Source organism: Pelophylax lessonae, assembly GCF_965119305.1.
Source record: "Pelophylax lessonae genome assembly, chromosome: 7".
Classification (NCBI taxonomy): domain Eukaryota; kingdom Metazoa; phylum Chordata; class Amphibia; order Anura; family Ranidae; genus Pelophylax; species Pelophylax lessonae.
This window is the reverse complement of record NC_138774.1, coordinates 228,937,534-228,964,492: the sequence shown is the minus strand read 5'-3', so window position 1 is coordinate 228,964,492 and position 26,959 is coordinate 228,937,534. Positions and strand designations below refer to the sequence as shown.

Here is a 26,959-nt window from a genome sequence, read left to right as displayed (position 1 = left end):
GGTGGTCCACGTTCCTTGGACAGAGCGTTTTCAAGGGTTTTATTCGAACCTTTTCACAATACCCAGAAAAGAGGGCAAGGTGCGTCCAATTCTGGACTTAAGAGCACTCAATCTTTTTGTCAAGATACAAAAATTCAAAATGGAGTCCATTCGCACAGTAGCGACCTCCCTGCATCAGGGGGATTTTCTGGCGTCCATAGACATCAAGGATGCCTATCTTCACATTCCCATTTACGCAGGACATCAGCGTTTCCTGCGTTTTTCCGTAGAAGAGAACCATTATCAGTTTGCGGCATTACCCTTTGGTCTCGCCTCGGCTCCCCGGGTCTTCGCAAAGGTGTTGGCCCCAGTTTTGGCGCTTTTGCGACAACTAGGCATAGCGATTCTATGTTACCTAGACGATCTTCTGCTCCGTGCGGAGTCTCCGCAGACTCTGTTGCTAAACTTGGAGATCGCCATGATCTCTTTGCAAGAGTTCGGGTGGCTGGTGAACCTGCAGAAGTCATCTCTGGTTCCCACCAGGAGGCTGGAATATCTGGGTCTAATTTTAGACACATCCAGGGCTAAAGTATTTCTTCCGGCGGGGAAACTCCGGAAGATTCAATCGACAATTCAGTTGTTACTATCCGACAACTGGCCTTCTCTTCGGACTTGCATGAGGGTCCTGGGTTTGATGGTGGCTGCCTTCGAAGCAGTACCATTTGCCCAGTCCCATACCCGGATCCTTCAAAAAGAGATTCTTCTCAAATGGAATCGGAATCCAGATTCCCTAGACAATCGGATCCGACTGAGCGAGCGGACCAGGGAGTCTCTGGTCTTGTGGCTTCGGTCTCCGATGCTCAGCCAGGGGAAGTCATTTCTTCCAATATACTGGACGATTGTCACCACGGATGCCAGTCTATCTGGGTGGGGAGGAATTCTCTGCAAATTATTTGCGCAGGGGCTTTGGTCCCTGGAAGAGTCCAGGTTACCGATTAAATGTATTAGAACTGAGAGCGATCAAAATTTGTTTGATTCACTGGACCGAGCAGCTCCAGGGCAGCCCAGTTCGGATCCAGTCGGACAATGCCACAGCAGTGGCTTATGTCAATCATCAAGGGGGCACCAAGAGTGTCCTGGCGGCCATAGAAGTGGCCAGCATTCTTCGTTGGGCGGAACGATTTGTTCCCGCTCTCTCCGCGGTGTTCATTTCGGGGGTGGAAAATTGGCAGGCAGATTATCTCAGCCGTCAGATTCTGGATCAAGGGGAATGGTCTTTTCATCCAGAGGTATTCCACCAACTGTGCCTTCGTTGGGGCACCCCGAATGTGGATCTGTTGGCATCTCGGCTCAACAGGAAAGTGTGGAGGTCTTGTGACTCGCTCCCGCGATCCTCTAGCAGACGCGCTGATCGCCCCGTGGGGGCAGTATCAGCTACTGTATGCCTTCCCTCCTCTCAAGTTGCTGCCGAAGCTTCTTCGCAGGATAGAGGTGGAGGGAATCCCAGTTATCCTGGTAGCTCCGGACTGGCCTAGTCGGGCCTGGTACGCCGACCTGGTCAGGCTGGTCGCAGACGTGCCTTGGCGACTCCCTCTCAGGGAGGATCTGCTGTCGCAGGGACCGATCTTCCATCCTGCTCTACGATCGCTGGCTTTAGCGGCCTGGCTATTGAGACCCAGGTGCTGAAGGACAAGGGGTTGTCAACTTCAGTTATTCCTACTCTAATTAAAGCGAGGAAAGCGACTTCCAGAAAGATCTATCATCGCACATGGAAGTCTTATATCGCGTGGTGTGAATCTCTTGGGTTTCCTCCACGTTCTTATTCGGTGAACCGAATCTTGGCTTTTCTGCAACAGGGGGTTGAGCAGAAGCTGGCCTTGAGTGCTATCAAGGGTCAGGTTTCAGCATTAGCAATCTTCTTCAGAAGCTTTTGGCTATTCATTCCTTGGTGCGGAATTTCATCCAGGGGGTGCGACACCTGGCTCCACCAGTGCAAGCACCCTTACCGTCCTGGGATCTTAATTTGGTGCTGTCGGTTCTTCAGAAATCTCCCTTTGAAAATTCAGGGAGATTCCCTTGCTTACTTTATCCCAGAAGGTGGCCTTCTTGGGGGCTATCACTTCTGCACGCAGGGTGTCAGAACTGGCTGCATTATCCTGTCGTTCCCCATATCTGGTGGTTCATAGGGATAAGGTTGTTCTTTGTCCGAATCCATCCTTCCTTCCTAAGGTGGTTTCAGAGTTTCATTTGAATAAGGACATTGTATTGTCTTCCCTGTGTCCTAAGCCCAGTCATCCTCGAGAATTCGCGTTGCATTCCTTGGATGTAGTTCGGGCGATCAGGGTATATTTGAATACTACGGATTCATTTCGTGAGACGGATTCACTGTTTGTGATCACGGATGGCCCTAAGAAGGGGTTGCCTGTTTCTGCCGCGACCATCTCTAGATGGATCAGACAGACGGTGGTATAGGCCTATTCTATCTAAGGGTCGGGATCCCCCGTTCCCTGTTAAGGCGCACTCTACCTGGGCACTTAGTGCTTCCTGGGCCTTCCGCCATCAGGCATCAGTGGTTCAGGGTTTAAGGCGACTACTTGGTCGTCGGTTTATACCTTTACAAAGTTGTATAAAGTTGACGTGATGGCATCATCAGATGCCTCTTTTGGCTGCAAGGTTCCTGCAGGCCGCTGTTTGAGGAGACTGTTGGTCTACCTCGAGGGTTTGTTGGGTAGGTCTCATCTTTTTGCTTGATGAGTCCCTTGATGCTTCTGGTTGGCTCCGGTTGGGCCTTCTGGATTTTGATTTCTGTTCCCACCCCTCATTTGTGGCACTGCTTTGGGACGTCCCAATTTGATATTAATCAAAGAGGACTACGTCTGTCAATGAGCGACAGAGAAAAATGGATTTTTGTAAGATCTTAACGTAAAATCCTTTTCTCTTAGCTCATTGACAGACGTAGTACCCGCCCCTCTACTTTTGAGTTGGGTTGGGTTAAATTCTCTGACACTGCTTTGTGACATAACTGATTTCCTGTAGCAGAGAGGAAGAGGATATACCCTCTGGGACTGCCCCTAAGGTGGGGCCAGAACGTTTTCTTCTGCCTAGTGTCCTACTCCTGTAGAGGGCAGTATAACCCAATTTGATATTAATCAAAGAGGACTACGTCTGTCAATGAGCTAAGAGAAAAGGATTTTACGGTAAGATCTTACAAAAATCCATTTTTCTCTTACGTCCTCTGACAGTTGCTGCCTATATAGCATAGATAGCCTTCACTATTGGGTAATGGCGCCCTCTGCAGGAGTAAGCTAGGCAGATAGAAATGTTAATACAAAACTTTTCTATATTTAGACACACCTCTAGGGGGCCTTCAGTGACCCCTAGCCACGCACTCTTTAGTTCGTACCTTCATTCAGAGGATTCGACATGTGGCTCCACCTATACGTTCTCTTTTGCTGCCATGGGATTTAAATTTAGTGCTTTCGGTTCTCCAGAAACCGTCATTTGAGAATATTCGAGAGATTCCCTTGTCTACGTTATCCCTAAATGTGACATTTTTGGTGGCTATTACCTTGGCCCGCAGGGTATCAGGATTGGTGGCATTATCCTGTCGCAGTCCCTATTTGGTGGTCCATAGGAGTAAAGTGGTTCTTTGTCCCTGTCCATCATTCCTGCCAAAAGTTGTCTCTGACTTCCATTTGAATGAGGACATTGTGTTGCCTTCCTTGTGTCCCAAGCAGGCTCATCCCAAGGAACTTGCTTTGCATACCTTGGATGTGGTTAGTGCGATTCGGGTGTATCTGGCAGCTACAGAGTCCTTTCGGAGGTCACACTCGCTTTTTGTGGTACGTACGGACCAAGAAAAGGGCTGGCCTCTTCTTCGGCTACCATCTCCAGATCGATCAGAGAGACGGTGACTCAGGCCTATTCCATTAAAGGTCAGGTTCCACCTTTCCCTTTCACGCTGCATTCTACTCGGGCTCTGAGTGCTTCTTGGGCTTTCCGTCATCAGGCCACTCGGTCATCTGTGCATACCTTCACAAAATTCAATAAAGTATATTCTTTGGCATCTGCGGATGCTTCTTTTGGCCACAAAGTTTTGCAGGCTGCTGTTTAAGAGGGGCTGTTCCCTCTTGAGGGGTGTTTTTCTTTAAACTTTTATTTTTTCAGATGGGGATCCTGTGTCCTGGTTAAGGGCACTTATGTTTAGCCTTGGGTCTTTTTCCCCACCCCTCATTTTCTTTTTGACACTGCTTTTGGACATCCCAGTAGTTATGATTTATGGAGCGCTGTGTCCGTCGATGAACGAAAGAGAAAATGGGATTTTTGTACTTGCCCCTAAAATCTATTTGTCTTGAGTTAATCCACGGACACAGCACCCACCCCGCTATGGAGTTCTGCTACTTCTAATACTGCTTGCTACTAAACTGTTTACCTAGAGTAGAGAGGGGGGTTATAAACCAAGCAGGGGACAGCCTATGGGTGTATCCAGGTGTTTTTGTTCTGACTAATCCTACTCCTTAGGGAGGCAATATAACCCAGTAGTTATGATTTATGGAGTGCTATGTCCATCAATGAACTAAAATGAAGTACAAAAATCCCTTTTCTCTATCGTTCATTGACAAACGCAGCTCCTTATTCTTCTTAACCATTGGGTTATGCTGCCCCCCTACAGGAGTAGGACACTAGGCAGGAAATATCTTTACCATGCCTATGGGGCAGTCCCTGGGGTATACCCCCACTCACTCTGCTATAGGCATTGTTTTGTTCTGCCTAGTAAGGAGTCCAGATTACCGATCAATATTATGGAACTCGGAGCAATAAAGCTTTGCTTGATTCACTGGACAAATCACCTTTGAGGGTGTCCAGTTCGGATCCAATCAGACAATGCCACTGCTGTGAGTTATGTCAATCTTCAAGGGGGCACCAAGAGTGTCCTGGCGGCTCGAGAGGTGGCCAGGATCCTAATATGGGCAGAAAACTTTGTTCCAGCCCTATCCGCCGTGCATATTCTCGGAGTGGAGAATTGGCAGGTGTTGGATCAGGGAAAATGGTCCCTTCACCCAGACGTGTTTCACCTGCTGTGTGTTAGGTGGGGGACTCCTGATGTGGATCTGTTGGCTTCTCGGCTCAACAGGAAGGTACAGAGGTTTGTAGCCCTTTCTCTGGATCCTCTGGCAGATGCCACAGATGCACTAGTGGCTCCTTGGGGACAGCATAGGCTGATCTATGAGTTTCCCCCACTAAAACTGCTGCAGAGGTTTCTGCGCAGAATAGACGTGGAAGAGACTCCAGTAATTCTGGTGGCTACAGACTGGCCTTGCTGGTCTTGGTACGCTGATCTGGTGAGATTGGTCGCTGATGCTCTTTGGAGACTTCCTCTCAGGGAAGATCTGCTGTCTCAAGAGCCAATCTTCCATCCTGCTTTTATCGACGTGGCTGTTGTTAGCCAGGTATTGAAGGATAGGGGTCTTTCTGACTCTGCAATTCCCACACTTTTGAAGGCCAGAAAATCTACCTATCGGAAAATTTATCATCATACATAGAAATTGTACATTGCATGGTGTGAATCCATTAAGGTGCATCCGTACTTATATTCAGTGGCTCGGATATTGACTTTCCTCCAAAGATGGGTTGAGCAGATGTTGGCCTTGGGTACTATCAAAGGCCAGGTGTCGGCTCTAGCGGTGTTTTTCAACGGCCTTTAGCCACGTATTCTTTGATTCACACTTTTATTCAGAGTGTTCGCCACATGGCTCCCCGATACTGTCCCCGTTACCTCCATGGGATCTTAACCTGGTACTGTCAGTTCTTCAGAAACCTCCTTTTGAACACATTAGGGAGATTCCTCTGCCTACACTGTCACAGAAGGTAGCCTTTTTAGTGGCTAATACCTCTGCGCGCAGAATGTCGGAATTGGCGGCACTATCTTGCCACTCACCTTATCTGGTGGTCCACAGAGACAAGGTGGTACTTCTACCTAATTAGTCGTTTCTACCTAAGGTGGTCTTGGATTTCCAATTAAATGAAGACATTGTGCTGCCTTCATTATGTCCTAAGCCCAGGTATCCTAAACAATTTTCCTTGCATTCCTTGGATGTGGTTAGGGCATTCCTTGGATGTGGTTAGGGTAATCGGGCTACTGAGTTCTTCGGAAAATCAGGCTTGTTTTGTTCTCACGGATGGACCTAGGAAAGGATTGGCTGCGTCTACTGCGACTACATTTCATGGTGGGAATCGCTGAAGGTGCACCCTCGCTTGTTTTCGGTTGCTAGGGTTTTGGCCTTTCTGCAGAAAGGGGTTGAACAGCGGTTGGCTTTGGGCACTATCAAAGGCCAAGTGTCGCTTTAGCGATATGTTTTCAATGTCCGTTAGCTATGCAGGCCTTGATTGGTACCTTCATTCATGGAGTGTGCCATATGGCTCCTCCGAGGCGGTCCCCGATACCTCCATGGGATCTAAATCTGGTATTATCTGTTCTTCAAAAGCCTCCTTTTGAGAACATTCGGAAGATTCCTCTGCTTTCATTGTCTCAGAAGGTTGCCTTTTTGGTGGCTATCACTTCTGCCCGCAGAGTGCCTGAATTGGCGGCATTTTCCTGACATTCATCTTCTCTGTGGTCCACAGAGATAAAGTGGTACTCCGACCAAATCAATCTTTTCTCCCTAAAGGGGTTTCTGATTTTTATTTGAATGAAGACATTGTGCTGCCTTTACTCTGTCCCAAGCCCAAGCATCCTAAGTAAATTGCCTTGCGTTCTTTGGATGTGGTTCGAGCGATCAGAGTTTACGTGGTTACTGAGTCTTTCAGAAAGTCAGATTTTTTTTTATCCTTACTGAGGGACCTCATAAGGGATTGGCTGCGTCTGCGGTGACCACTTCCAGGTTTTCCAGGTGTTCAAACTTATTCATTTAAGGGTCAGGTTCCACCTTTCCTTGTGTAAAGGCGCATTCCTTGTGTGAAGGCGCATTCTACTAGGGTGCTGAGTGCCTCTTGGGCTTTTCGCCGCCAGGCGTCAGTGATACAAGTTTGCAAGGCGGCAACTTGGTCGTCTGTGCACACATTCACAAAATTCTACAAGGTAGATGTGTTGGCATCTTTGAATGCTTCTTTTGGCTGCAAGGTTTTTGCAGACTGCTGTTTAAAATAGAATGTATTTTCATTGTGGGTGTATGTTGTTTCTAGGTGAGCTCCAGTTGTTCGTGGTTGAGCTCCAGTTTAGTTTAGCTTTTGGGAATTACATTCTTTTCTGCGTTTTCCCATCCCTCATGTTAATACTGCTTTGGGATGTCCCAATGGTTAAGAATATGGAGCTGCGTCTGTCAATGGTAAAGTAGAGAGAACTGGATTTTTGACTTACCGTAAAATACTTTTCTCTGATAGACGCAGCACCCGCATATATATATATATATATATATATATATATATATATATATAGGGTTTTTTTTTTTTTTTTCTGACACTGTTTGCAACAAAACTGAATGCCTATAGCAGAGTGAGTGGGTGTATACCCCCAGGGACTGCCCCATAGGCGTGGTAAAGATTTTTCCTGCCTAGTGTCCTACTCCTGTAGGGGGCAGCATAACCCAGTGGTTAAGAAGACTATGGAGCTGCGTCTGTCAATGAACTTCAGAGAAAAGGGTTTTACGGTAAGTCAAAAATCCAGTTTTGCTTTTTTTTTTGGGGGGGAAAAAAAAACAAAACAGTAAAGTTAGCCCAATTTTTTTGTATAATGTGAAAGATGTTACACCGAGTAAATAGATACCTAACATGTCATGCTTTTTAAAATTGCATCTGCCTGTGGAATGGCAGCAAACTATGGTCCTTACAATTCTCCATAAGCGTCACTTTAAATGCCTTAACAGGTTACCAGTTTAGAGTAGCACAGGAGGTCTGGTGCTAAAATGATTGCTCTCGCTCTGACAATACCTTGTGTGGCGCAATCACCGTTTACATATGCGTGCGGGAGTAACGTATGCGTTCGCATTTGTGTGTAAGGACGGGGGGCGCTTTCCTTTTTATTTTATATAAAAAAATGTTTCTTTTTTTTTTACTTTTTAATTTCTTTTTTGTCTAAACTTTGCTATCACAAGGGATGAACAGCATCTTTATGGCGAGATTTGGGGTCTATTGGACCCCAAATCTCTCCTCTGGCCTCCCATGCAGTCCGATCAGCTGCTTCTCTGGCCGGTGGTGGCCAGGTAAACAAAGGGGCGGAACCAGAAGTGGCGAATACTCGTTTCTCGTGATTTCCAGGGTTACAGAGAGAGAGGAATGATGTTAGTTCATCTCTCTGTCCCAGGCAGCCATCGCCACTGGGCCGCATCGCTCCCAGCCTCTGCGATGGGACCTGAGAGAGGTGGCTGTGGGAGGGGGGTGTGACCCCCTTCCCCCACCCGCAGAAGTGATCGAGTGGCTAATTAGCCACTCGTATCACTTCTGTCTTCTACAGAATCGCAAACAATGGTACTGGGATGATGCCTGTAGGTGCAGGCATCATCCCGGCATAACCACTGAAACCCAAGGACATATGGGTACGTCCTTGGGTGGGAAGTGGTTAAACAGAACAAAAACATTTACTCCATCCTAAAGCCTAGAGAGACAGCTAAACGAGCAGTCACCCTCCGACATCCCATAGAAAGTATCCCGGTAGCAACCTATTATCAAAAAAAGACATAAAATTAATATATACTGTAGTAGCAAAAAGAATATCTTGTATAGAAAAATTCAATAAATACATATACTTTTCTCATCCAAGTATATGTCCACAGATGTTAAAAATGTTTTTTTTATATTCGTATTTGTAAACATAGGTATGCCCTATAAATTGAAAGAAAATAGTCCTATTTCGGACTATCTACAGCGCGTGCTGGTGTTTATAAATATCAAAATTGTGCAAAATACTGTGCAAACAATATATATTAATAAAGGGATCCCAATGCTTGATGAATATTAGTAAATAAAAAATATATAGATATTGTAAATTAAATAAATATTGTGACATATGAATCAATAGTGTGACATAAATTGCATATAATAGATAAATGTATATTTAAAAGTATATTTAAAGGTTCATCACGTGATATTAAATTAACGAGTGACTGTGAAAGTTCCAATTTTTTGTTTTTTTTTCTTCAGTGCAAAATGATTTCTTCAAAACTGGATTATAAAGTGAAGGTGCTCAGTGATATTTTCCACAATTATTGTGACTTTTCTTAAAAGTGCAGGTGCTGGTTTCCTTTATCCTGTGGTATGTTAGAAGGTGGGTGACTTACCAGATGTAATGGCTCTCGTATATCATACGATATTGAGACCAATCACGCTTGTAGGCCCTCAGGGCCACGGTAGATCCCCTTGTGGTGCCTCCTGGATATGCAGGTGATGATTTCCTCCTCACCGCTCCATATATCAGCATACAATAGATGGGTAAAAGAGATAAAAAGCTCCAGATAGTGTGATAAAGTTTTAAAGGGTTTTATTCCCATAAAAAGCGGGGTTCCAATTAAAATAAACAGCAATAGTCGGCAAAAAATTGGTTAGATTCCCATGACATGAATGTACAACCATGCAGAGTGGCGAGCAGAGGTAATTCCGGCTTGCGCTCCAGTGTATGTCGCGTAGTGCGTTTCGTCACATCCGGTGATGTTTTCAAAGGTCTTTAAGTGTTACTTCACATTCATACATGCCCTATAAATTATCCACAATTTTTCATTCAAGTATAAAATCCTCCAAACCCCCAAAAGCACTTTTTTTTTTTAGGTCCATATTAAAAAGATTAAATTAATTTTAAAAATGTTATTAAAGGACAGAATTCAAGCCCCTAGGTTGTAATGTAATGTATCAAGACAATTTATCCACTGTACTTTCACTTTTTGTAAACTAATTCCTAATATCCATCTTGTCTATTTTGAGGAACTACATCAATCGCCATATATCAAAGTTGTGAGAATGTATGTCCCATTTAAAATAAAAATGTAGATACTTTTTATTTATATGCTATTGATTAGTCTATGCATATCACAAATACCCCCATTTTGTTTGGTTTTGAAGTTTATTTATCTTTTTCCTTTGATTTGTGTTTTGTCTTTAAGTGTTGATGAAGCTTTTGTCAATTGTGCATACGAGAACGAGAAACTCCTGCATGAGATTTTCTCCAGCCCTCACTTCCAGGCAACCCTAACACCCGAGTGCAATCCATGGCCAGCTGACCTACAACCTTTACTGCTGAAAGAGGAACTGCCAGAGAGGTACTGCGTGCTTCAATACTGGTGTAATCAAAAACATTTATATAAACTGTACAATGTGCGCACCTCTGATTTAAAATCACTGTACAATCGCTTTGTATTGTGGAGTTGTTTTTATGGAGAATGCTACAATAAAGATGATGTGTGGCCAACCAGAATCTATCTTGCACCAGGTCTGCCTGTCAGTTTTTCATGGATTAGTGCCCATTTCCACCCGCCTACCTTCAGTCAGCTAAAAAGAAGAAAAACAAATGGGGATCCATCCTTTTCTGTTTTAGGTCTATCAGATGGGAGGGCAGTTGGGTGTAAACGGCCATTGGAGTCCATTTACACCAAACCTACCATAGAGCAAAGCAAGCTCTATCCATGTATGCTCGACAGAACCTGTGCAGACACTGTGTCATCCCCCTGCTCTGATCTGATCAGCAGGATTATCTGTGAGTGCATCCCCTGCTGATCGGAACAGAATCTGCTCCTTGTGAACCTTAAAAAATCACCGGATTTGTATGGAGGACAGCACATAACATCATTATTTATTTTAAAGGATAAGTTCACTTTTTAAAAAAAATAAATAAATAAATGCACATTTTTTGGCAGGTAAAAAGGTAAAAAATATGCATTTATTATTTTTTGTAGCAGGAGCCTATAAAGTACTGCACCAGCGATCAGCAGATTGCTGATGCCATGCAGGTCTCCTGCAGGATTTGCCAGTGTATCTGTGTGCCTGTAAGCTGATACTTCCTGACCGGAAGACTCAATGAACTACCACAGTGCTCCCCAGCACCGTGGTAGTTCATTGAGATCTACAAGCCAACAACCGCTAAGGATGTCTGGGCTTGTAGTTCATTCAGACACACAGAGCTGTGTGTATGAATAATGCCCCCATGTGGGTGAAGCCCCCCACAGCAGTGCTATTTTCAAACAGTAACCGCTAGTACAGGGAACTTCTTCCCATATTGCTGCCACAGGGAGGGGGGGGGGGGGTGCAGCCAGTGGCGGCTGCGGAACTGGAAACATATTACATGTTCCACCCTAATTTCAGATGGAACACATAACATGTTCCCAAAGGAGGACCTAACCTTTAAGCTAGGGTCTCCAAACTTTGTAAACAAGGGGCCAGTTTACCGTCCTTCAGACTTTAGGGGGGCCAGTGGGAGTAGAAAATGTCCCAGTGTCAGTGGGAGTAAACAATGCCACATCTTAATGGTAGAAATAGCGCCTTATCATTGGTGTCAGTGGAGGGAATTGTGCACCGCCATTGGTGTCAGTAGCAAGAATTATGCCCCTATTGGTGGTGTCAGTGGGAGTAATAGTGCCCTATTATCGGTATCAGTGGGAGGAATAGTGCCCCATTTTTTGTCAGTGCCAAGAATTATGCCCCCCCCCCCCCCCCCCATTGTTGATGTCCGTAGGAGGAATAGAGCCCCAAGAGCTGGACAAAGGCAAGCAAAGGGCCGCATCAGTCCCCCTGGGCCGCAGTTTGGAGACCACTGCTTTAAGCCGTGATTTACTTAATGAAGTAAAAAAATACCAGCCTGTGCCAATTGATCGTTCTCTTTATTTATGCATTACACAGTTGACAAAAAGAACAGTCTATGATAAAACACAGGAGAGCTTAGAATATACATACGTTTATTTTAAATGCATTTCTACTTAACACATACATATCAATGTCAATCAAAGCATCATGAGAAAATTAGGATGTTTTTGGCATCAGATTGTATACGTTATTGTACTTTTTCTACACTGCTCAAAAAAATTAAAGAAATACTTTTTAATCAAAGTATATCGTCAAGTCAATTAAACTCCTGGGATATTGATCTGGTCAGGTAAGTAGCAGAGGGGGTTGTTAATCAGTTTCAGCTGCTTTGGTGTTAATGGGCCCTTTGCTCACTGCCCAGAACCATGGAGCTCGATTGGCATTTGCCATTAAAAAAACAGAATTGGCAGGTCTGCCACTGGCGCCCTGTGCTTTTTACAGATGAGAGCAGGTTCACCCTGAGCACATGTGACAGACATAAAGGGTCTGGAGAAGCCATGGAGAATGTTATTCTGCCCTGTAACATTGGTCAGCATGACCGGTTTGGTGGTGGGTCAGGAATGGTCTGGGGAAGGCATATCCATGGAGGGGACACACAGACCTCTACAGGCTAGACAATGGCACCCTGACTGCCATTAGGTATCAGGATGAAATCCTTGGACCCATTGTCAGCTCCTATGCTGGTGCAGTGGGTCCTGGGTTCCTCCTGGTGCACGACAATGCCCGGCCTCATGTTGTGAGAGTATCTATCCAGTTCCTGCAGGATGAAGGAATTGATACCATTGAATGGCGCCCACGCTCACCTGACCTAAATCCAATAGAGCACCTCTGGGACATTATGTTTCAGTCGATTCGACGCCGCCAGGTTGCACCTCAGTCTGTTCAGGAGCTCAGTGATGCCCTGGTCCAGATCTGGGAGAAGATACCCCAGGACACCATCTGTCATCCCATTAGGAGCATGCCCCAATGTTATCAGTCATGCATACAAGCAGGTGGGGGCCATATAAACTACTGAGAACCAAACTACTGCAATTAAAAATTTCAGCAAAATGGACTAGTCTGCTGCATCAATTTTTCACTTTAAATTTTTGGGGTGCCATTGATTTCAGCCCTCTGTAGGTTGATAATTTTCGATCCCATCAAACGATGTGGCATCCTTTCTTTCCAAACACATTACCCACCCAGTCCATATCAGAATAGATATCCAGCGTGATATTTTTCCCCTTTGAGATCTGATGTGCTTTCAAAGCGTTCCTTTAATTTTTTTCGAGCAGTGTACATCAGGTCTATTATTAGTGCAGCTGTGTGTGTATATGTATGTATGTATGTATGTATGTGTATATATATATATTTATTTCTCTTTCGTTCATTGACGGACACAGCGGCCAAGAGCAGGATTCTCTAGACCCACAGACAAGGCTCCTCAGCATGAAGGTGCGCCATCACCCATGCCTTGGGTGGGGGGATGTCTTCCTTGGTTTCCAGGCCCGTGGACCTCCTTGGTAAATGACAAATGGTTCCACAAAGGGATTCTGTCCAGTTACAAGATAGTTTAGTTCTTGCCCTCCGGAAAGGTTCTTTCCTTCCAATGTGTGTCTGTCCCCGAACTGCTTGCAAGCTCTCTTCGGGGCGGTGCAGGAGTAATTTTCCCGGTTCTGGTATTGGAATGGTTTCAAGATTTTTTTTCAAACCTGTTTACAATCTCAAAAAAGAAGGGCAAGCTTCGTCTGATTCTGGAACTCAAGGCCCTGAACTGCTTTGTGCGGGTGCAGAAATTCAGAATGGAGTATATTCGCATGGTGGTGGCTTTCCTACATCAGGGGGCTTTTCTAGCCTTTATCGACATCAAAGATGCTCACTTGCACATTCCAATGTGTGCCCAACACCTGCGTTGCCTGCGTTTTGCTGTGGGAGAGGAGCACTATCAGTTCTTGGCGTTACCCTTTGGTCTCGCCTCCACTCCTAGGGTCTTCACAAAAGTGTTGGCCCCGGATCTTGGCTACGTCAGAGGGCGATTGCTGTACTGGGCTACCTGGACGACCTCCTCTTGCGAGCGACGTCCTCTTCTGCTTTGATGGATGACATGGAGATTACTATACAGACCTTGAAGGACTTTGGTTGGCTTTTAACTAAATTATCCATCCAGAAAAATGGATTATCTGGGTCTGACTCTGGATTCAGCTCTAGCAAACTCCAGAAGTTGCATGCTGCGATTCATCTATTGCTTTGCAGCAGGTGGACCTCCCTCCGGACTTGTATGTGGTTGCTGGGCCTGATGGTGTCTACCTTTTGATGCGGGTCTGTTTGCACAGTTCCATACGAGGTCCCTCGCCAGTCTTGGTACGCCGACCTGGTGCAATTGGTCGCCGCTTTCTTTTGAAGACTTTTGAAGACTCGGGGAGGATCTGCTGTCCCAAGAGCCTATCTTCCATCCTGCTTTACAATGGCTGGCTTTAATGGCTTGGCCAGGTGCTGAAGGATAGATGTTTGCCTGGGTTGGTGATTGAGACACTGCTGAAGGTTAGGAAGTCTACCTCTACAAGGATTTACCATCATACGTGGAAAGCATACATTTCGTGGTGTTAGTCAAATGGTGTTTACCTCCCTCCTTTTGTTGGCTCGGATTTTTGACCTTCCTTCAACGAGGTGTTGTGCAGAAGTCGGCCTTGAGTACCATCAAGGGCCAGGTGTCTGCTTTGGTGGTCCTTTTTCAGCGACCCTTGGCCATGCATTCTTTGGTGCGTACTTTTATTCAAGGGGTTCGACACCTGACTCCGGTGCGGTCTCCTCTACTGCCGTGTGATTTGAACTTGGTGCTCTCAGTTCTCCAGAAGCCTTCCTTTGCTTATGCTGTCTCAGGTGTCTTTTTGGTGGGTATCGCCTCTGCTCGCAGGGTGCCGGAACTAGCGGCATTATCTTGTCGTACCCCCTACTTGGTGGTCCACAAAAACAAGGTGACTCTTTGTACACACTTGTCGTTCCTACCCAGAGTTGTATAAAGTACTCGAAACCCATACTTGAGTAAAAGTACAAGTGCTCGAACAAAAAGTGACTTGAGTAGAAGTGGAAGTGCTCGATCAAAAAGTGACTTGAGTAGAAGTACTAAAGTATTCAACATTTTTTGTACTTAAGTATTGCAAGTAGTTTTTTTTTTTTAAATTTTGCTACTCAAGTACTGAAAGTAAAAGTACCAGTAGTTTTGAAAAAAAAATTGCTACTCAAGTACTGAAAGTAAAAGTACAAGTACTGTGTTATGTAGTTATTAAAGAAAGAAGTTTGAACATATTGTTTTTTATTATTTCAAATGCAGCTTTTATTTATACATACAGTAGCTTTTATTTTCGTATGCGCTGATAATACACATGTTTTGAGCTTTATGAAACCTGCCATCTACTGTTCTGGCAGTGGTAATTTTTATAATTGTAACGAGTAACTATGCAGCACAAAAAAAAAAAAAAAATATCGGAGTAGAAGTATTGAAATCATTGAAAAAATGTAGTGAAGTAAAAGTGGAAGTAGGAGAAAAAATTCTACTCCAGGAAAGTACAGATACCGCCTTTCGGTACTTAAGTACAGTAGTGAAGTAGTTCTACTTAGTTACTATACATCTCTGTTCCTACCTAAGGGTGGTCTCTGACTTTCATTTGAATAAAAACATTTTGTTGCTTTCCCTGTTTACCAGGCCCGCTCATCCCAAGGAATTTGCATTGCATGCTCTGGATGTGGTTTGGGGTGATTCGGGTGTATCTGGTAGCCACGGAGTCTTTTTGGAGGTCAAACTCGCTGACAAGACCAAGACGAATTCCAGATCAGACAGACGATGACTCAGGCCTATTCTATCCAGGGTCTGGTCCCTCTTTTCCTGTAACTGCGTAGTCCATTTGGGCGCTTAGTGCTGCTTTGGGCAAGGCGGCCACTTGGTCATCGGTGCACACTTTCACTCACTTCTACAAAGTGAATGTTTTGGCATCTGTGGATGCTTCCTTTGGCCGCATGGTTTTGCCCCCTCTTAGGTTGGGCTCCAGTTGTTTTTGTTAAGCTCCTGTTACCCGGTTAGCTTCTTGTATTTAGCCTTGGGTTTTTCTTTGTCCCACCCCCTCATGTTTGGCACTGCTTGGGGATGTCCCTATGGTTCTGAATATGGAGCGCTGTGTCCGATGATGAACGAAAGAGAAAATAGGATTTTTGTACTTACCGTAAAATCCATCTCTCTGAGTTCATTGACTGATGCAGCACCCAACCCTCTATGGAGTTTTGATACTTCTGACACTGCTTGTTACTAAACTGAAGGCCTACAGCAGAGAGGAGGATGTATACCAGCTAGGACTGCCCATTGGCGTAGCCAAGTCTTTTTTTCTGCCTAGTGTCCTACTCCTGTAGGGGGCGATATAAGCCTATGGTTCAGAATATGGATATACAGTATCTCGCAAAAGTGAGTACACCCCTCACATTTTTGTAAATATTTTATTATATCTTTTCATGTGACAATAATGAAGAAATTACACTTTGCTACAATGTAAAGTAGTGAGTCTACAGCTTGTATAACAGTGTAAATTTACTGTCCACATAGCCAGAGGTTGTCTTTGAGAAATAGACTTATGAGTGATGCCAGTATTGCTGCAGAGGTTGAAGGGGTGGAGGGTCAGCCTGTTAGTGCTCAGACCATACGCCGCACACTGCATCAAATTGGTCTGCATGGCTGTCGTCCCAGAAGGAAGCCGCTTCTAAAGATGATGCACAAGAAAGCCTGCAAACAGTTTGTTGAAGACAAGCACACTAAGGACATGAATTACTGTAGCCATGTCCTGTGGTCTGATGAGACCAAGATAAATGTATTTGGTTCAGATGGTGTCAAGCGTGTGTGGCAGCACCCAGGAGAGGAGTACAAAGACAAGTGTGTCTTGCCTACAGTCAAGCATGGTGGTGGGATTGTCATGGTCTGGGGGCTGCATGAGTGCTGCCAGCACTGGAGAGCTACAGTTCATTGAGGGAACCATGAATGCCAACATGTACTGTGACATACTGAAGCAGAGCATGATCCCCTCCTTTTGGAGACTGGGCCGCAGGGCAGTATTCCAACATGATGAAGACCCCAAACATGCCTCCAAGATGACCACTGCCTTGCTAAAGACACTGAGGGTAAAGTTGATGGACTGGCCAAGCATGTCTCCAGACCTAAACCCTATTGAGCACCTGTGGGGCATCCTCAAACGGAAGGTGGAGGAGCGCAAGGTCTCTAACATCCACCAGCTCTGTGATGTCATCATGGAGGAGTGGAAGAGGACTCCAGTGGCAACCTGTGAAGCTCTGGCGAACTCCATGCCCAAGAGGGTTAAGGCAGTGCTGGAAAATAATGGTGACCACACAAAATATTGACACTTTGGGCCCAATTTAGACATTTTAACTTAGGGGTGTACTCACTTTTGTTGCCAGAGGTTTAGACATTAAGGGCTGTGTGTTGAGTTATTGTGAGGGGACAGCAAATTTATATTGTTATACAAGCTGTACACTCACTACTTTACATTGTAGCAAAGTGTCATTTCTTCAGTGTTGTCACGTGAAAAGATATGATAAAATATTTACAAAAATGTGAGGGGTGTACTCACTTTTGCAAGATACTGTAGGTTGCTGCTGATAGATATATATATATATATATATATATATATATATATATATATATATATATATATATATATATATACAGTGGGTACGGAAAGTATTCAGACCCCCTTAAATTTTTTACTCTTTGTTATATTGCAGCCATTTGCTAAAATCATTTAAGTTCATTCTTCTTCCTCATGAATGTACACATAGCACCCCATACTGACAGAAAAACACAGAATTGTTGACATTGTTGCAGATTTATTAAAAAAGAAAAACTGAAATATCACATGGTCCTAAGTATTCAGACCCTTTGCTGTGACACTCATATATTTAACTCAGGTGCTTTCCATTTCTTCTGATCATCCTTGAGATGATTCTACACCTTCATTTGAGTCCAGCTGTGTTTGATTATACTGATTGGACTTGATTAGGAAAGCCACACACCTGTCTATATAAGACCTTCCAGATCACAATGCATGTCAGAGCAAATGAGAATCATGAGGTCAAAGGAACTGCCTGAGGAGCTCAGAGACAGAATTGTGGCAAGGCACAGATCTGGCCAAGGTTACAAAAAGATTTCTGCTGCACTTGAGGTTCCTAAGAGCACAGTGGCCTCCATAATCCTCAAATGGAAGACGTTTGGGACGACCAGAACCCTTCCTAGAGCTGGCCGTCCGGCCAAACTGAGCTATCGGGGGAGAAGAGCCTTGGTGAGAGAGGTAAAGAAGAACCCAAAGATCACTGTGGCTGAGCTCCAGAGATGCAGTCAGGAGATGGGAGAAAGTTGTAGAAAGTCAACCATCACTGCAGCCCTCCACCAGTCAGGGCTTTATGGCAGAGTGGCCCGACGAAAGCCTCTCCTCAGTGTAAGACACATGAAAGCCCACATGGAGTTTGCTAAAAAACACCTCCAAGATGGTGAGAAATAAGATTCTCTGGTCTGATGAGACCAAAATAGAACTTTTTGGCCTTAATTCTAAGCGGTATGTGTGGAGAAAACCAGGCACTGCTCATCACCTGTCCAATACAGTCCCAACAGTGAAGCATGGTGGTGGCAGCATCATGCTGTGGGGGTGTTTTTCAGCTGCAGGGACAGGACGACTGGTTGCAATCGAGGGAGAGATGAATGCGGCCAAGTACAGGGATATCCTGGACAAAAACCTTCTCCAGAGTGCTCTGGACCTCAGACTGGGCCGAAGGTTTACCTTCCAACAAGACAATGACCCTAAGCACACAGCTAAAATAACGAAGGAGTGGCTTCACAACAACTCCGTGACTGTTCTTGAATGGCCCAGCCAGAGCCCTGACTTAAACCCAATTGAGCATCTCTGGAGAGACCTAAAAATGGCTGTCCACCAACGTTTACCATCCAACCTGACAGAACTGGAGAGGATCTGCAAGGAGGAATGGCAGAGGATCCCCAAATCCAGGTGTGAAAGACTTGTTGCATCTTTCCCAAAAAGACTCCTGGCTGTATTAGATGAAAAGGGGGCTTCTACTAAATACTGAGCAAAGGGTCTGAATACTTAGGACCATGTGATATTTCAGTTTTTCTTTTTTAATAAATCTGCAACAATGTCAACAATTCTGTGTTTTTCTGTCAGTATGGGGTGCTATGTGTACATTCATGAGGAAGAAGAATGAACTTAAATGATTTTAGCAAATGGCTGCAATATAACAAAGAGTGAAAAATTTAAGGGGGTCTGAATACTTTCCATACCCACTGTGTATATATATATATATATATATATATATATATATATATATATATATAGTGGGTATAAAAAGTCTACACACCCCTGTTAAAATATCAGGTTTCTGTGATGTAAACAAGCTGTTTGGACATGCCTGGTTTAGATGAAAGCATATTCATGTGCTAGAATGGCCCAGTCAAAGTCCAGACCTAAATCCAATTTAGAATCTGGAAGACTTGAAAATTGCTGCTCACAGATGCTTTCCATCCAATCTGACAGAGCTTGAGCTATTTAGCACAGAAGAATGGGCAAAAATGTCCCTCTCTAGATGTGCAAAGTTGGTAGAGACATCCCCAAAAAGACTTGCAGCTGTATTGGAGCGAAAGGTGGTTCTACAAAGTATTGACCTTTTATCCTTATCCTTTCACTTCACAACTATGTGCCACTCTGAGTTGGTCTATAACATAAAATCCCAATAAAATACATTTACGTTTTTGGTTGTAACATGACCAAATCTTCTTATTTTTGTTGGGGGGGGGGGTGTCAGTGGAGTGGCTGATCTAGAGAAACTTAGACATAAGATGTGGTGGCTGCGAATGTGGTTTTATATTTTTGTTTTCCTTTCACCTGGTTATCCTGCTAGCAACAAACTTCCAAACCTAGGATGTTCTCCTAGGACAGGACTCCAGAACCACCCCCACCCTTCCTTTCCTTTTCACTATACCCTGGAGGAAGTTACTTTGCAGTCCGCATAGGTGAAATGGGCTGGGCCCTACTTTGCTCACTATAAGAAATTAGAAACTCCAGGGCAGATCAACAGGTATCTTTCGGTTCTTTCAGTGTTTCTATTGGGAAATGGTAATGTATTGGAGAGACATACTGCATGTCATTCGAGCAGTATGCAGGCATACTGTATAGTCATGTCACTTGGACAATGCTCGTTACCTGGCTGCCACATATATAGAATAAGATTTTTGATTTTACTGGCTTGATGATGGGTGATTAGCATGACTGCAACATTTTCCAGGGGAGGTCAGCAGTCGCTGTCCATCTTTGTTCATTAACCTTAATTAGTTAAGCGAGGGATAAATGTGAACTTTTCAAACTTTCATCTTCATAAGCAACTGAAATGATGCAGCTTTACTATTTCTGCCTGTATGGATTTCTTCTAAATAAAGACACTTTTTCCATAAATATATTGCTGTATGGTTTGTATAGAAGTTGTAGTTTTAAATGTGACTTTTTTTCACTTTGTGCTTTCTCTCTAGTGCCAATCATTCAGAAAAAAATACTAGAATTAGTCAACGTTTAGAGGAACTACAAAGGATTTCTACAGCACTATGTGATCTTAAAGAAGAGGTGCAGCTTTGAATTTTTATTTTATATTTTAATCCATTCTTTATTTTTACCTTTTCATTATTGTTACATGACATGTTGAATACAAAATATCCTTAATAGAACATTAATAGATGCAACGCATTGAATGGTACATGAAGTTGCGTTGCCATGAAAGGTGTTAGGGAATGGTAGGCTGGTTTAGGGATGGGAATGTCAGGGGTTGGGGACTGGGATGGGAATGGCAGCTGTTTCAGCACTGGAATGGGAATGGCAACTGTTTGGGCACTGGAATGGCAACTGTTTGGGCACTGGAATGGCAACTGTTTGGGCACTGGAATGGCAACTGTTTGGGCACTGGAATGGCAACTGTTTGGGCACTGGAATGGGAACTGTTTTGGCACTGGGATAGGAATGGCACCTGTTTGGGTACTGTGATGGGAATGGCAGCTGTTTGGGCACTGGGATGGAAATGGCAGCTGTTTGGGCACTGGGATGGAAATGGCAGGTGTTTGGGCACTGGGATGGAAATGGCAGCTGTTTGGGCACTGTGATGGAAACGGCAGCTGTTTGGGCACTGGGGATGGAAATGACAGCTGTTTGGGCACTGGGGATGGAAATGACAGCTGTTTGGGCACTGGGGATGGAAATGACAGCTGTTTGGGCACTGGGATGGAAATGGCAGCTGTTTGGGCACTGGGATGGAAATGGCAGCTGTTTGGGCACTGGGATGGAAATGGCAGCTGTTTGGGCACTGGGATGGAAATGGCAGCTGTTTGGGCACTGGGATGGAAATGGCAGCTGTTTGGGCACTAGGATGGAAATGGCAGCTGTTTGGGCACTGGGATGGAAATGGCAGCTGTTGGGGGAATGTGATGGAAATGGCAGGTCTTGGGGGAATGGGATGGGAATGGCAGATGTTTGGGCAATGAAATAAGAATGGCAGGTGATGGGGACTGGGATGGGAATCACAGGTCTCAATAAATGATTGTCAAAAAGATGTGTGAGCCAACCACCAACCTATCAGTTATTAACACAGACAGATCATAGGGGATGCATTACCCATACAGTATCTCACAAAAGTGAGTACACCCCTCACATTTTTGTAGATATTTTATTATACCTTTTCATGTGACAACACTGAAGAAATGACACTTTGCTACAATGTAAAGTAGTGAGTGTACAGCTTGTATAACAGTGTAAATTTGCTGTCCCCTCAAAATAACTCAACACACAGCCATTAATGTCTAAACCGCTGGCAACAATTAGCCATTTTACCTCCCCCGTGTCATGTGACTCGTTGGTCTTACGAGGTCTCAGGTGTGAATGGGGAGCAGGTGTTTTAAATTTGGTGTTATCGTTCTCACTCTTTCATACTGGTCATTGGAAGTTCAACATGGCGTCACATGGCAAAGAACTCTCTGAGGATCTGAAAAAAAAAAAGAATTGTTGCTCTACATAAAGATGGCCTAGGCTATACAGTAAGAAGATTGCCAAGACCCTGAAACTGAGCTGCAGCACGGTGGCCGTTCTGGTTCCACTCAGAACAGACCTCTCACCATGGTCGACCAAAGTAGTTGAGTGCATGTACTCAGCTTCATATCCAGAGGTTGTCTTTGGGAAATAGAGGTATGAGTGCTGCCAGCATTGCTGCAGAGGTTGAAGGGGTGGGGGGGGGTCAGCCTGTTAGTGCTCAGACCATACGCCGCACACTGCATCACTGTCCCTGCCTCTTCTAAAGATCATGCACAAGAAAGCCTGCAAACAGTTTGCTGAAGACAAGTAGACTAAGGACATGGATTACTAAAACCATGTCCTGTGGTCTGATGAGACCAAAAACGTATTTGGTTCAGATGGTGTCAAGTGTGTGTGGTGGCAACCAGGTGAGGAGTACAAAGACAAGTGTGTCTTGCCTACATTCAAGCATGGTGATGGGAGTGTGATGGTCTGGGGCTGCATGAGTGCTGCCGGCACTGGGGAGCTACATTTCATTGAGGGAACCATGAATGCCAACATGTACTATGATGACATACTGAAGCAGAGCATGATCTCCTCTCCCTTCGGAGACTGGGCCGCAGGGCAGTATTCTAACGTGATAATGACCCCAAACACACCTCCAAGACAACCACTGCCTTGCCAAAGAAGCTGAGGGTAAAGGTGATGGACTGGCCAAACATGTCTCCAGACCCTATTGAGCATCTGTGGGGCATCCTGATGTCGTCATGGAGGAGTGGAAGAGGACTCCAGTGGCAACCTGTAACGCTCTGGTGAACTCCATGCCCAAGAGGGTTAAGGCAGTGCTGGAAAATAATGGTGGCCACACAAAATATTGACACTTTGGGCCCAATTTGGACATATTCACTTAGGGGTGTACTCACTTTTGTTGCCAGCGGTTTAGACATTAATGGCTGTATGTTGAGTTATTTTGAGGGGACAGCAAATTTACACTGTTATACAAGCTGTACACTCACTACTTTACATTGTAGTACATTGTTGTGTCATTTCTTCAGTGTTGTCACATGAAAAGATATGATAAAATATTTACAAAAATGTGAGTGTTGTACTCAATTTTGTGAGATACTGTATAGGTTACCGCCTCCTTCTGTCAGGCATCTTTTCTTTTGCTCATGTGATGATCAGGGTCCTCTCCTTCCTCCTGTGTAGTAATAAAGTCTGCACTATTCTCTGCAGCTTTGTACTGTCCGCATTGTTATGCATCAATACTCATTGAGCCAATTTATACAGAGGGGAACTTGTCACTGCTCCTGGAACCACCTCTGTGTTATTGCATGCACTTTGATGATCCCAGCACTGGTTGTGCACGCTCCTGAAATGTTTTCATTGGTCTTTGCTGGCCTTTAGTAGTAATAGCTGTGCATAGTAGCCAATCAGCTTGTTTAATCTAACAATAAAACCTGGAAGCGGATATACAGGTTTTCGTTCACAGCTGCACCAGTTTTTCCACGCTCCAGATTTAGTAAATTCCTCCCCCCCCCTCCAATGTGTGTTAATAGTGATCTATGCTAGAAGGTTTTAATACTGACTTTAGGAAACCCATTGACAAAGTGTACAGTGTGTGCGCTGTGTGAATAGCAGATTCTCATAGAAATTGGTGAATGTACGAGAGCTGTACAGAATGATTGATTGTTTCTTCCTTCTGAATGGCATTTGTGGATCTAGCTCTTTCTTTTGTGCATGTTTTAATATTTGATTCTGTCTCTTTCTATGGCAGTGCACCTTCCTCTGCAGCCCTGTATCTGGCAGTGAAACCATCATACAGACTTTGAAGTTGGCGATGACAGACTTCCATCAGCTGATTGCAGCTTTCACTCAGGTGTATGAGAATGAATTTCAGGAGCACTGCAACCACCAAGCACCTCGCCTTAGTCCCTGCGGGCCTCTCTTCCAGTCTGTCCACTCCCTGCTAGAAAGCTGTAGCAAGGTAATAGTATTTCTATATTTAATTCCTTTCTTTGTCATCTTCTGTATAGCAGTGGCAACAGACCAATCATGCAAAAAAAAAAAAAAATGCTAAAAACAAATGAAAGCAAAGACTTAAGAAAAAGTGTGTATGTATATGTATATATATATATATATATATATATATATATATATATATATATATATATATATATATTCCTGTACTCAATAAGGATGTTCTGGGATTCCCTAAGGAGTTCTGTGGCCAATTTAGTAGAAGCACCAAGAGTCCACCTTACTTTATTTTCTGAAGGGTGTATCCGGTCTCCTACTGTATCAGTGCTTAGATGTGGTGTCTGTGTTGCTTTTCCTTGTTTAGGCTAATGAACATTTTCAGCATGTACAGAAAATACCGGTTAATTTTGCCAGAAATGCAATGTCCCTGTCACTTCTTCTGAGCTAAACACAGCAAAAACAGTTCTAACTTCATGCTGTAAACTGCAAATCTGTTTGATCCCCTATGTAATGGAGTTGAAAATCGGAAGATATATTTGTAGTCCAGCTTGAGTAACAACAATGGATCCTGCTATAGATACAATGATTGGGTGAGTGTAGCCAGCTAGGGACAAGAAGTGTCTTATCTGAAAGCGAATGCAGCCATCACATCTAGGGACTGGGGAAATATGAGTCGTATATTGCATTGTTTTTGAGTTTAGGTGCTCTTTTACGGTCCCTATATCAATTCACAGTATCAATTACACTCTGCAGGTACAACATGCCATGCCTCCCCCCTCCCCCCCCTTATCTGCTTCCTTAAAAATTGCCATCTCAAAGGAAGTTCGGTTTTCACTGTTTCACTGCCAAGAGTAGCGCTCAGCACAAGGGTAGTTTGTATCAATGTGCTGTTTTGAAGCCAGTAGACCTTTACTCGAGTTTCTCTAGAAAATGCAGACAAACACTTGGTGTATGTAAACCCCCACAAGGAACCTTTTTATTTGCCCCTTTTTGAGCTGTTAATGGCGAAGTGCGGGGTATAAAACAAAAACATACCTATGTGGCTGTAGCATTGATCCAATGCTGCAGCTGTCCCCCTGGCTGGCTCTAAGACCGAGAATTGAGCGATCCCATAACTACTCTCTGCTCTGTTCTCACTGAGCGAAAAGCAGTGACTGGAGTCACTGAAGCATCGAGCTATGGAGGGGGTGGGAGCGGCTTTCTTAAACTCTCAGTGGTGCGCTAAAACGCAACGCCAGCTGCTGGTTAGGCATCTTGGTGGATCCTGACATTGACAGGATCCCTGCAGAGCCTGTAGTGGCTTTGTGACATTAGCCCGCTGTCAGCTAAATCTGGGTTACAGGTGTGCACTTTGTTCTAAAGTATGGCCAAAAAAGCTTTGACCATACTTCTATTATAACAAAACGCTTTCAAGTTATATTTTTAATTCTAGTCAAAAGCAAAAGACACTTCCTGCCCTAGGGTGACAACATTGCTCCTCCACCGCTACATTACAGTAAGTGTAGTCACCCAGGAAGTGTGTAATTCCTTCAGGTGAAAAAAGCTGCAGTCATCACATCTAAGGACTTGTAAGCTGCAATATATTACCCTTTTTGTTTTAATTTACAGAAGTGACATAGGCACTTTATAAGGAGGCTATGTTGTATATAAGCAAAAAATTGGGGGAGCAAACCCTGAACATGTATATCTAAAGCCGGTGCAGCTATGAACCAAGGGACATGTATATTAAAAAAGAATAGCGCACACATGCAAAAGAAATGACTATCAAATATGGAGACAATCCATAAATTAAAATTGGGGATTTGGTCCCACCATATGGCCATATCGTGCTCAAGCCCACCACTATGTCAAAGTACCCCATTATCAGTGGGTCCTACACTATCCATAAAAAAGGGGTGAATCCAGCCTTTCTAACCCTTGGAGACAACACTCCTTGCTGGGAGAGATGTGCTAATGCACTACAAAGGACTCCATGCATTAGCACATCTCTCCCAGCAAGGAGTATTATCTCCAAGGGTTAGAGAGGCTGGATTCACCCCTTTTTTATGGATAGTGTAGGAACCAATGATAATGGGGTACTTTAACGTAGTGGTGGGCTTGAGCACGATATGGCCATATGGTGGGACCAAATCCCCATTTTATTTATGGATTGTCTCCATATTTGATAGTCATTTCTTTTGCATGTGTGCGCTATTCTTTTTTAATATGTTGTATATAGATTATTGCATCTCATTTACTATATATATTTTCTTTTTTCCTTGTTAGGAGCTGGAGGCTGTTGCCCAGTTTACAGCAACCTCAAATGCTATAACCGAGGTGGTGAGAAAGAGGCAGCAGACTAAGGAGTCCTGGGGAGGAGGTAGCGTAGCAACTCTGCGTAAGTAAAATGAATTGAAATCTTGCCTTTTGTTCAGCCTTGGCACCTTGTAATTGGGGGTATTGGTTGACTTTTACGCTTCACAACCACTTTAACAGAATGGTAAACAAAAATAAAAAAAATGCGCCGGTGACATCAACTGGCGCCATTAAGTGCATATCTCCGAAACATGTTTTGGAAACATTTACTGTACTTACAGGTAAGCCTTATTAAAGTCATCACATCTAAGGACTTGTAAGCTGCAATATATTACTCAGATTTGAGTTTAAGTAATAGTCTTAAGATGGCTGGACTGTGGCCAGTGGGAGAAAATCCCCTGCTGACAATGGGAATGAAGAATGTCCTATTAGTGGGAGGAATAGTGCCCCACTTATGGCATTAGGTGAAGGAATAGTGCCCCATCATTGGTGTCAGTTGGTGTCAGTGGGAGGAATAGGGCCTTGCAGTTGGTGTCAGTGGGAGAAAGAGTGTCCTATTGGTATCGGTGATAGAAATTACACTCCATTGTTGTAGTAAGAATAGTGTCCCAAGGGTTAAAAGCAAGTAAAGGCCACATCTGGGCCCCAGTTTGGAGACCACTGGCCTAGAAGTTTAATGAGAAGCCAGGCACCTGAACATGCTACTGTATATATTTAAACTGTACACAATCCAAAACCACTTTTTTAGTTAGTGAACTTGATCTGTCCTAAAACATTTTACTTTCTGTAGAACCCCTTAGATTCTAGGCCTAGTCCTTGACATTTGCCTATGTTGG

The 26,959-nt window shown here is 44.1% G+C and overlaps 1 protein-coding gene across 2 annotated transcripts in view; it reads left to right on the top strand.

The window, feature by feature from the left end:
* HAUS7 (HAUS augmin like complex subunit 7) overlaps positions 1-26,959 on the top strand; it is a gene marked incomplete at its 5' end in the record, with an annotated part of 217,766 nt that overhangs the window by 189,534 nt on the left and 1,273 nt on the right. For both annotated transcript variants that reach the window (XM_082263028.1, XM_082263029.1), the window contains 4 exons: positions 10,068-10,223; positions 20,327-20,417; positions 23,626-23,835; positions 26,094-26,205. In XM_082263028.1, coding sequence (XP_082119154.1) covers positions 10,068-10,223; positions 20,327-20,417; positions 23,626-23,835; positions 26,094-26,205 — 569 coding nt within the window. The remainder of the gene's footprint in view (positions 1-10,067; positions 10,224-20,326; positions 20,418-23,625; positions 23,836-26,093; positions 26,206-26,959) is intronic.